At 39.5% G+C, this 12603-nt stretch overlaps 1 protein-coding gene across 1 annotated transcript in view; it reads left to right on the top strand.

Moving 5' to 3' along the window:
• vps50 (VPS50 EARP/GARPII complex subunit) overlaps positions 1 to 3747 on the top strand; it is a 216257-nt gene extending 212510 nt beyond the window's left edge. Inside the window, exons 27-28 of the mRNA XM_072253436.1 lie at positions 2497 to 2686; positions 2924 to 3747. Coding sequence (XP_072109537.1) covers positions 2497 to 2686; positions 2924 to 3043 — 310 coding nt within the window. The 3' untranslated portion in view covers positions 3044 to 3747. The remainder of the gene's footprint in view (positions 1 to 2496; positions 2687 to 2923) is intronic.
• The last annotated feature ends 8856 nt before the right edge of the window (positions 3748 to 12603 follow it).

Raw genomic sequence — 12603 nt, 5'->3', positions numbered from 1 at the left:
ATTAAGGTGGACAAATCCCCACGGCCAGACATTGCATTCTTGGACCTTGTGGGAAGCTAGGGAAGAAATTGTGGAGGTTTTTGCAGAGATTTTTGCTTCACCTCTAGCCACAGCTGAGGTCTGAATGACTGGAGAGTGGCCTAATGTGGTACTATTGTTTAAAAAGGGTAGCAAAGCCAGCCAGAAAGTTACATACCAATGTGTCTGACTTCAGTGATGAGTAATTTGCTAGAGAGGATCCTGAGGGCAGGAATTACCAACCTATGGAGAGACTCATTCTGGTGAGTCAGCATGAAGTCGTGTGTGACAAATCTCTTCGAGCTGTTCGATGAAGTAACCAAGAGGGTAGGTGAGGGTAGACCAGCAGATACTGTCTGTATGCACTTAAGCAAGGCCTTTGACAAGGTGTTTCATGGCATTTAGATCACACGGGGAGATAACAGATTGGACTTATAATTGGCCCAGTCCTGCAGAAAGATTTTGGCCTGTAATGTGGACTGCACCTTTTTCCATAGATGCTGCCTAGCCTGCTGAGTTCCTCCAGCATTTAGTGTGTGTTGTTCAGATTTACAGCATCTGCAAATTTTCTCTTTTCTGTGATAGGAAGCAGAAGGTGATGTTTGAGGGTTGCTTCTTGGACTGGAAGCCTGTGTTTGGATTATTTGGATGTGAATATACAAGGCATGGTGTTAGTAAGTTTGCAGATAATACTAAAATAGGTGATATTGTAGATGGTGTAAACAGTTATGAAAAATTAGAGAGATCCTAATCAGCTGAGTATGTGGGCTAAGGATTGATTATCTTTCAATCCAGATAAATGTGAGTTACTGAGTGCAATGGAACAGAGGGGTCTAGAAGTGCAAGCGCACAGATCTTGGAAAGCAACATCACAACAAGATTGCGTTGTGAAGAAAGTGTTTGGCATGCTGGCCTTCAGTCATGGGCACTGAATATCATAGTTTTGATGTTGCAGTTATATAAGAGATTGGTGAGTCCACGTTTGGAGTATTGTGTACAGTTTTGGTCATCCTTTTCTAGGAATGATGTTATTTAGACTTGAAAGAGTGTCGGAAAACTTGGGTGGCTTAAGTTACAGGGAGAAGTTGCATATTCCCTGGAATGTTGAAGATTGGCGGGGGGCGGGGGGGGGGGGGAGGTCACCTGAGCTGTGTACATACATCTACTGATGCTTCTGGACACATCTTCAGTGATGTTCCTGGAATCATCGGGTGTTTCGGGTCTTTCAGCATCATACAACCTCCTCCAGGTGACCCAGATGGGGCTGATCAGACCCCAGCTTGTGTCCAGATGGCTAGCTACTTATGACTCCATGGCTCCCCCCTTTTGAGCCACAGCCATCTTGAGGCCCTCTCTGCCGCATCGGTGGTACTGCGGATGGCTCTCCTCTTCCTCTCTCCCTCGATGCCCAAAATGCTGAAGGCTCTTACTAAAGAACGGGCTACGAATCCCCTACAACCAACCTCCACTGGGAGACACCTCACTCTCCATCCAGCCTGCTGACAGTTGCTGACCAGTCCTGCGTACTTGGAGAGCTTCCTTTCAAAGGCCTCCTCCAATCTTCCCATGGGACTGTCAGCTCCAGCAGCACCACTTGCTTAGTTGACTCAGACACTAGGACAATGTCTGATCGCAGGGTGGTGGCTGCAATATGAGCTGCAGGCCATTTGATCCGCCTCTTGTTAGGCTTCATGTTAGAGGGATTAGTTTGCAACACTTGGAGGTTCCGGGCACTATGGAGTGACTCTGGGCCTGGCCCCTCCTTCGTCTCACCAGGTTGGACACCTGCGCGTTGTGCTGCTCCTGCTCCCGCCAAACACTTATCATGAGTAAAAGCGCATAGTCTTTTTCCCCAGGGATAGGGCCCTAAAAACAAGAGAACATGTGCTTAAGATCAAGTGAGAGATTTAGGCAAAGGAAGTATTTGGGTATTTGGAAATAGTGGTTGAGGCAGATACATTGGCAATATTTAAAAGCCATCTACATAGATAAATATGTAGTAGAGGTTTTTGAGGGCTATAGGCCAAATATGGGCATATGAGACTAGATAGCTAGACAACACAGTCTGCATGGATTAGTTGCCCCGAAGGCCTGTTTGCAGGCTCTATGACTCTAATGATACTGACTTGCCTTTTATTAATCCAATGTTGACTCTATTTAGTATTTATTTTGTTATCGTAATTCTGTGTCAGACTCCCTTGGATTTACCCATCTGATTATGTTGCATCCTGTTTTCTCTCTTGCCTCCCTCAAATCATGGGTATATGATGAACATTATGTGCATTAGACAAATTCCTGAAGGACTTTGACAAACAGTTGTTGGAAGATTTCTTTAGAGCACAAATTTGAAATACTCGCACTCTGCTAAATGCTTTGCTGTAAGAAATAATAGAATTTTTCATATTTCACTTTTCAGATTAGTTATCTTTAATTTATCATATGTACTGATTTGACATCTTCTTTCTCTTAATGCTACAGTTATGCTAATGTCAAAAAATGCAGTAATGAGGGACGGGCCTTAATGCAGTTGGACTTCCAGCAGTTTTTAATGAAGCTAGAGAAACTGACTGACATCAGACCAATTCCTGATAAGGAGTTTGTGGAAACTTATATTAAAGCCTATTATCTAACTGAAAATGATATGGAAAGGTGGATCAAAGAACATAGGGTAAGGCTTGTGTGTAATTTCAGAGGAAAGGCTTAAACTTCTTTGAATGTCTCAAATTATTTTTACAACTGCCAAATATTCTATTATAGATAAAATGTTTATATGTCTATTAGAATTTGAAATATCTGCTGGTTGAGCTTTCACGTCAGCACATTATCCGTTTGAGTTCTGTGAAATTGTTTTGTAAAGCTGAGTGATTTTTTTTCTTATTTATAATTTTGTGCTTTCTTTTGGCAGGAATATTCAACAAAGCAGTTAACGAACCTTGTGAATGTATGTCTGGGCTCGCATATCAATAAAAAAGCACGGCAGAAACTGATAGCAGCCATCGAGGAACCGGATAGACTCAAGAGATAGCCTTTACCGATGTCTGTATGTTGTTGTCCAGGATGGCAAAGGGATAAATATTTCCACTCCAAACTAATACATCATGACTCTTTTCTGTTACACGCATTTATGATGCATGTTATGTATTTTCTGATTTAAAAAAATAACAACAAACTGAACTGAAAATGCTGTTCTAGTTGTAAATGTATGTTTACTCCAGTCTTGGTAGGTCATCAAGAGTAATGCTGTCTTTAGAGCCTGTATGAAAACTATTTTCAATGTTATGGTTATTATATGGTGGGAGGAAGCTTAAAATTTTATCTATTAGAATATGGGATGTAAGGATTATATATTGTAACAGAATGAGATTATATTAATTAATGTTAGTGTATGAACTACTGAAGCTGATTTTACAATTACTTTTCTGTATGTAAAGGGTAAATATGAATAACTGAAGGATGTTTATGCTTCATGTAGAACCACAATAAGTAACGAATTCAATCTATATATTAATTTGTTCTGGTTCTAAAATTTAAAAAAAACATTTGTTTCTTGTTGAACTGGAATTGATCATGGATTGGTAAGTGAATAAACTCTCTAAATTACAGAATTCTTATCTCTTATTATATCAATGTTTGGGGCTTGCAGCTGTGCAAGTATCTGGGAAGCAGCATTTTAAGAACAATGTTCATCTTGCATTAGATGTCGCAGATCCATCTGGTTCAATTAAAACAAAGCAGACTCTTCAATAAAATCATTGTGAAATGCACTATCACTCGGTTACCTTTAACAAATAAGTTGTTCATTTAGCACTTAGGTTAGGATAGTCAGTGAATATTCAGATAAAGCTTAAGCTCACCACTTATCAGATTGTTTTACCACATGCTACTTTGTTGTGTATTCAGGCAATGGCACAGCTGGTAGAGCTGTTCAGTCAGTTCTCTCAACCTGAGTTTAATGATGATTTTGGATCTGGAGTTTACACAAACCCTCTGAGACCGCAAGGGTTTTAGAGTGCTCCTCCCTCATCCCAAAGATGAGCAGCTTGTAGTTTAGATGCCCTTGTGCCTGAGTGACTGATAGAATCTGGGTGCGGTTGATGAGAGTAAGGGGAGAATAAAATGGGATTAATTTAGGTTGATGGTTACACACTGACTTGTTGGATCAAAGAGCTGGTTTCTGTGCTATATCTCTGATTCTATAACTCCCAAAACATGTAGTGCTGAATCTTGTTGACTATGACTATTGGTTCTGAAGGGAACTGTCTCCCCGCCATCGAGAACATTCTCAAGATGCAGTGCCCTAGAAGATGGCCTCCATTATTAAAGACCCTCCTGCCTGGAACAAACCCTCTTCTCATTACTACCATCAGTGAGGAGAAACAGGAGCCTGAAGAGCTACATTCATTGTTTTAGGGACAGCTTCTTCCCCTCTGCAGTCAGATTTCTGAATAGTCAATGATCACTGTCATTATTGCTATATTACATGATTTATGTTTATTTTTATCTTGTAGCTTGTATTTGTCTTTCACTGTACTGTTGCCACAGACAATAATTTCATGACACATGACAATGAAAATAAATCTGTTTCTGAGGTGCTTACCCTGCACGTTTAGGATTTGCTGGCTGATTAAGTTTGAAGCCTGAATCTGTAACTGCTCCATTGGTGATCTCTACATGGTGTCCAATTTTCTGTTCACTCCTGCTGGCTCCCTTCAGCATCATACTGAGAATTCACTCCTCAAAACCTGCCTTTTGTCATCCAAACCCCAACTCCTACCAGTATCCCACACTGGGGAAGGATTTGATGTGTGTTGCAGAGCAGCTGAATAGGAGAGAAAGGGGAAGGTATTTTCTTTCAATTATTTTGCTATGGTGCATTATTCTTAATAAAATGCCTTGTTAGACTCCCTAATTGTATACATAGTACAAATCAGACAAAGTTGGTCATAGGATTTCCCTACCTAGTAGTACCTAGCACCCTAGTAATAACCTCAACAAAAGGACTGAAGCTGCTCAGGGAGGTGGCTCATATTCGCCATCTCAAGGGTAAAGCAGGAAGGGGAATAAATGCTCACATTTTAATGAGGCACATATCCTTAAACTGAATTTTTAAAAGTATACTCTTGACACTAAAATGCTAACTGAAGCAGAATTCTTGGAGCTATGCACATTAACCTTTATCTGACCACTTCCAAAAGATGGTGTGCAATGGCCATGCAATGTTTCAAGATACTTCATGCGAGGAGGAGATTGTGTATTTTCTCAGATAGACCACCAAGTAACATCATTAGAAGTGGGTTTGCTGTGTTCCACAATGACAAGGGGAGTCCACAGAGGCAGTGATTATGGAAAGTGTATATTCAAGAATCAACAGCCAAGGTCCCTGAACACAAGGCATGTCTGTAATTACGAAAGGAATTTAACAGCTTGACATCATCTGTCTTAAAATAAGATCCCATGTCACAAACAGATTGCACTGGACCCACCATCTATACTGATATTTACATAACTGGAGGCCTCAACCTGTGTCACCCATTCTAATTTTTTTTGTTGCTGTCGTTGTGGCTGACTATTTATTGACAGTGATTGGTTGATTTCTATTCCAAGGCCCACCATGCAAACCTGTTGAGGTATATGTTCTCTGGTTGGTGGAAAAATAGTAAGAAGAACCTTTCCCATTTGTGATAAATGGTATCTATCTGGAGAGTCGACCTCCTTAAGACTACTCAGGCTGTATTAGTTTACTCCTTTGCAATATTACTTTCACTCCATTCACAATCTTAATTAAGGCAGGTTGCTCATAGAAACTATAATGCATAAGAAAAATTCTGTCTAATATCCCACTGCTTCTATTCAAATATTGCACTAAAATCTGAATAGCCAGAGTGAATTCTCAGACTTCAGTAAAATAATGGGTATATGTGCTTTCTTAAAATAGTTAATTTGGATCCATGCAGCATAAACCAAAAGGACATAAGAAATAGGAGCAGGATTAGGCCATCTAGCCCATTGAGCCTGTTCCCTCATTCAATAAGATCATGGCTGCTCTGGCCATGGAATTATCTCTACCTACCTGCCTTTACCCCATAGCCCTTAATTCTCATACTATGCAAAAATCTATCCAACGTTGTCTTAGATATATTTACTGAGGTAGCCTCCACTACTTCATTGGGCAGAGAATTCCACAGAATCACCACTCTCTGGAAAAAGCAGTTCCTCCTCATCTCCGACCTAAACCTACTCCCCCGAATCTTGAGGCTATGTCCCTGAGTTCTAGTCTCACCTACCAGTGGAAACAATTTTCCTGCCTCCATCTTATCTACCCCTTTCATAATTTATATGTTTCTATAACATCTCTCATTCTTTTGAATTCCATGGAGTACAGTCCCGGGTGACTCAATCTCTCCTCATAGTCAAACCCCCTCATCTCTGGAATCAACCTTGTGAACCTCCTCTGCACCACCTCCAAGGCCAGTATATCCTTCGTCAAATAAGGAAACCAGAACTCCAGATGCAGCATAACCTCCCTGCTCTTAAATTCAATCCCTTTAGCAATGAAGGTCAACATTCCATGTGCCTTCTTGATAGCCTGCTGTACCTGCAAACAACCCGTTTTTGATTCATGCACAAGCACTCCCAAATCCCTCTGCACAGCAACATGCTACAACTTTTATACCATTTAAATAATAATCTGCTCTTCCATCTTTTCTTCCAAAATGGATGATTTCGCATTTGCCAACATTGTACTCCATCTGCAGACCCTTGCCCACTTACTAACCTATTTATTTCTCTCTGCAGACTCTCTGTATCTTCTGCACAATTTGTAATGACTTCTAATAACAGGATTAAGATGTATGAATTCCATCAATGACTAATTGAGAATTTAAATTTTCACACAGCCATGGTCTTTGTTATTGTTCCATTTAATCAATGTATCTCCAATCTGTGATCATAACAGGTTGTAGCCAATGATTAACATAATGATCGGTATTTATAGTAATTCAAAAACATTTTGTTAGCAATGCCCAATCAGGATGATGGCTCAGTTATATTTACTAAGCGTGTGTTTTTCTGTGCAAATTTTTTGGATTAGTTTTCAATTGCATCTGCCTAAGCAAAAGTCCAGTTAAATGATTTACACCTTTTATTTAAAACCACTGTATTAAGGAGAAAATAGGTCTGTACAGATATTGAGAGGAGTGGGTGGTCAAAATTAATGGATGTCTCTCTTGAAATTAAATGGGAAAGAGCGATCAAAAACACAAACTCACTGTTTGCTTCGTTCCCTGTTTAATCACAAAGGTAAATCTTGCACATGATCCCTTACTGTTCATTCCAAGCTGGAAATATGACTTCTTGTCCTTTTCATTATACTGAAATAGCAACTCGGATGTATCACAGAAAGCAGGAAAGCACAAAACGTAATCCACAGTCTGATGGGTTTTAATCCACAATTTGATGGCTCTTCATAAAGGCTAATCATAGTCTCTTTATGTACTTTCACTGTCTTACTTTATGAATCTTATTTAGTAAGCAGCATTATAATTTTTGATAATTAATGTTTTTAATAGATGATCTAAAGAAACTGGGGAGAAAAATATATTTCATTCAAATTAAAATACAGATAAATGACTGAAATATGTAACCAACATATTTCAAAATGAAATGTTTATCATCTAGAGTTTATACAATATGTCCACCATAAGTACAAAGCCCTAATTTGATTCTTTTTTAATGAAAAAATGTAAACTAGAATTTTTTTTTGTAGTGGTAAGCAGAAAAGAACAGTTGACACCAGAAGTTAAATCAATGTCTGAACACGAGCAATCATCACCAGAAAGAACTGAGTCAGTGTTTATGGAAATTCCTTTTGATAGTCCTTCCTCAGCTCCTCATGTTAGCAAGCTGCATTCACAGTTAAGTATTTTCAAGACCTGAAGATACATGCTCAATGTTTCCGAACAGCTTCTTCCTCTCCACCATCAAATTTCTGAATGGACAATGAATCCATGTACACTACCTCAATTAGTTTTTTTGGCTCTCTTTTTTCATTAATTTAATATAATCTTTAAAATATACTCCTTACTGTAGTTTATATTTTATTTATTATGTATTGCAATGTACTGCTGCTGCAAAACAACAAATTTCATCATTTATGGAACCCAAGATGGTGTTGGTGAATCACGGCAACATGTTGCAGGCTGCTTACAAAATTTCTGAATTACTGTCGCTGCAATCTGTAGTCTGTATTTTTCCTTTAAGCAACATCCTTTTGAACATTCTTAATGAACTAGTGGTTTAATGAACTTCTGAAGACTTGATTCTCAAGCTTGCAGGTAACGGCACCTTTCTGATGAATGTACATCAACATGGCCAGAAGAGAGGGAGGAAGGGAGGACTCCAAGCCAGACTGAAATGCCAAGGAATGAAACATCCTGTACCCAGCATCTTGTTAACAAATGTACAGACCCTAAGGAACAAGAGCAAGATTGTTGTTTGGTGAGAAATGAGGAAATGCTGTACTCTGTGTTTCATGGAGACGAAGCTCACTCCAGACATGCTGGAAATATTGGTAAGACCTGAGGGCTTCTCCATACACCAGATGGACTGGACTGCTGATTTGGAGGAGTTGAAAGGTAGGATTTGTGTTTCATGATAAGCTCTTTATGGTGTTTAGACACAGCAGTCTTTTCACACTCTAGTTCCCCAGACCTGGATCATTTGATAATTAAGTGCCAACCATTCTACTTACCAAGACAGGTCTCTGTCTGTGATCCTGACCACAGTTTACATACTGCCAAAAACAAATGTTAAACAAGCACTCAATGTATTGGAAGCTGCAATTAGCAAACAAGAAGCAGCTACACTAACACCTTTCAAATCATTGTCAGGGACCCAAATCAGGCTTGGAGAAACCTCTATCCATTGTCATCAACATATCACCTGTAGCACCAGGAATCCCAAACGCTCAACCACTATTACACCACAATTAGGAATGCCTGCTGTTCCTTTCCTAGACCACACTTTGGGAAATCTGATCACTTAGCTGTCTTCCTCCTATTTGTATTAGGTTTAGGGCAAGGCAGAGGCTAAAGAGCAAAGCTCCAGTGATAAGGACAACAAATAGGTGATTGCAGGAGGCTGAGGAGTGGCTATGGGTTTGCTTTGCGTTGGTGGACTGGGCTATGTTCAAGGACTCATCAGTGGATCTGAATGAATACACCACAGTTTTCACAGGCTTTAGAAAAACAGTCGTAGACAAGTATGTCCCCACAAAATATTTTAGAAGCTACGCTAATCACAAGCCTTCTGATCCATAATCTGCTGAAGACCATATCAATGGCATTTAAGTCTAGTGACCAAGTAAAATACAATGTCCAGAAAGCCATACTATCATCCTCTAAAACTTCACTTCCCCATCACTGATCTATTCCCATTGAATTTGACTCACTCTTAGGGACTCTTCACCTCATGTTCTCAATATTTATTGCTTACTTATTTATTACTTCTTTACTTTTTGCATTTGTACAGTTTGTTTTTTGGGGGTTTTTTTGCACATTGGTTGTAGTCCACCTCTTGGGGTATGGTCTTCAAGGATTCAAACTTCAAAGTAAATTTATTATCAAAGTACATATATGTCACCATATATAACATTGAGATTCGTTTTCTTGTTGGTATACTCAATAAAACCATAGAATAATAACCATAACAGAATCAATGAAATATTGCATCAATTTGGGTGTTCCACCAGTGTGCAAAAGACAACAAACTGCAAACATAAAAAGAAAGAAATAATAAATAAATAATCAGTAATTGACAAGAACATGAGATGAAGAGTCCTAAAAAGTGTGTCCATAGGTTCTGGGAATATTTCAATGATGGTGCAAGTGAAGTTGGGTGAAGTTATTCCCTCTGGTTCAAGGGCCTGATGGCTGAAAGGTAATAACTTCCTGAGCCTGGTGGTGTGAGTCCTGAGGCTCCAATTCATTATTCCTGATGGCAGCAGTGGGAAGAATGCATGGCCCGGATGGTAGGGTCTGTGATGATAGATGTTGCTTTTTTGCTACAACACTTCATGTAGATGTGCTCAGTGGTGGTGAGGGCTTCACTCATGATGGGACTGGGCCATCTCCACTACTTTTCTTTGGTTTTTCCATAAAAGCGCATTGGTGTTTCCTTATTAGGCCTTGGTGCAACTAGTCAATATATTCTCCATCACACATCTATATAAGTTTGTCAAAGGTTTAGATGTCTTGCCAAATCTTCACAAACTCCTAAGAAAGTAGAGGTGTTGTGACGCTTTCTTCATAATGGCACTTACATACTGGCCCAGGACAGGTGCCCCAAAATAATAACACCACAAAATTTAAATTCGCTGATCCTCTGATGAGAAATTGCTCATTGACCTCTTGTTTCCTCTTCCTGAGATTAATAATCAACTCCTTGGTCTTGCTGACATTGAGTAAGAGGTTGTTGTGGCACCACTCAGCAAGGTTTTCAATCTCCCTCCTAAATGCTGATTCATCACCACCTTTGATTTGGCCAATGACAATGGTGCTGTCAGCAAACTTGAATATGACATTGGAGCTGTGCTTAGCCACACAATCACAAGTGTAAAGCGAGTAGAGCAGGGGACTAAGCACACAACCTTGTGGACCTGTGCTGATGGAAATTGTTGAGATGTAGTTGCCAATCCAAACTGACTGAGGTATGGAAGTAAGGAAATCGAGGATCCAATTGCACGAGAAGGTATTGAGGCCAAGGTCTTGAAGCCTATAGATTTTTGTTATGGGACGATGGTATTGAATGGCAAACTGTAGTTGATAAAGAGCATCTTGATGTATGCATTTTTGCTGTCCAGATGTTCCAAGGTTGAGTAAAGAGACATCTGGCACCTGTTGTGGACCTGTTGCTCTAGTAAGCAAATTGCAACAGATCCAAGTTGCTTCTCAGGCAGAAGTTGATATGTTTAATCACCAGTCTCTCAAAACACTTCATTATTGTGGATGTAAGTGCTACTGGAAGATTCTGTTATGTTTCTTTTATTTACTGTGATTGCTCGCAAGAAAATGAATCTCAAGGTTGTTATATGGTGACGTACATGTACTTTAATAATAAGTTTTACTTTTGTCACATACCGTGATGGGAATAAAGAACCAGCAGAGATGGAAAACACTTTGGAGTCCAGTATTGCTATTAACTAATAATATTTATTGGTAACTACGCAATACAGTAATATAAATGTAGGTAAATCAAACAGGTTAGCAATGATTATATATAAGTAAGTAAATCAGTAAGTGTGGAAATATATGTGAAAAACCAAGCTTCTTCAAGTCTAGGGATAAAAAGATACAGCCTTACGATGATGAGTAAACTTCAGTTCAGTTCATGGTTTTGAGTTGAGTAGTGATGGCGAGAGAGAGGAAGAGATTTGAGTCTTCAGTTCAGCTGACCCCATTGATCTTCTGGTTGTCCTCCGAAATCCTTTATAAGTCACCGACTGTGACCACAACAAAGGGGACTGGTGTTCTGTAGTGGAGCTATCAACCCAGGCAAAAGTTGGACACATGGACAACTCCCCACCAGTCACTCCCTTTTCTCACTGCAAGAGCGACTGATCGATTTGCCTGATCGATCCTCCAAAAACCCACTTTTTCTGTGGGCACAACAAAGCTCATTCAGTGTCCAAAACGTGTCTGAGGTCTATATCATCTGACCTCCTATTTATCTCACTGTACTGAGTACCAACTGTTTCTCAAATAACTCCTCCTTCCTTTGTCTGTGTAAGATGTGCACTAGCATGCCATGTCCTCGGGAAGTATAAACACGCTGCCGAAAGATCATAACATCGATTGTCCATCAAATAACGCCACCCTCGGTCACCATAGCAACTTATGAACTCCGAACTCAGCATAAATTCAAAGGTTAGTCAGTTCTTTCTCGTGCCTTAAAGTGACAGTCCAAGAGTTAATCTTCGTCTCTCTCTCTCTCTTTCTTTCTTTCTCTCTCTCTTTTCAAAACAGCATGTCAGTGTTAAATAACTCTCTCTCTCTCTTTTCAAAAGCACAGGTCATAGGGGTAATTCAGGACCCCGTCACACTTTGAACTTCGATATGCCAGTGATATTAAACCCGATTCGGATTCTTTGTAAGATGGTCATAAGTTTATTCCATTGGTAGTTTGCATGGGGAAATGCAAAAGTCAAGAATATTAAATTATGAAACATACTGTGTGCTATTTTGAAGCCAACATTGAGAAAGGTACAACTGACAATCAGAAATTAAATTGGTTGAATCACTTAACCCAAAAGAAAGCAATTCCACCCTCCATGTTCATGTTGGCTCCATGTATTCTCATTAATAGATTTTCCCAATTTATCCAATTTCATGAAAGAGCTGCTCTGAAATCTGACTGAGCCACACATCCAAGTGATGCCTCCAACTCCAGTTCCATTGCCAATTATTTTAAAACTGCATCAGTGATTAGCGAATGACACTGGGAAAAGTTTCTCTCACATGAAAACCTATCAAGTATTTGAATTAACTAGAGGAGCTCCCTTTACTTCAATCTAAAGAAAACATTCTGATC

Source organism: Mobula birostris, chromosome 3 (genome assembly GCF_030028105.1).
Source record: "Mobula birostris isolate sMobBir1 chromosome 3, sMobBir1.hap1, whole genome shotgun sequence".
NCBI classification, from domain to species: domain Eukaryota; kingdom Metazoa; phylum Chordata; class Chondrichthyes; order Myliobatiformes; family Myliobatidae; genus Mobula; species Mobula birostris.
The sequence above is the reverse complement of the archived record's forward strand: the minus strand, read 5'-3'. Positions and strand labels throughout refer to the sequence as shown.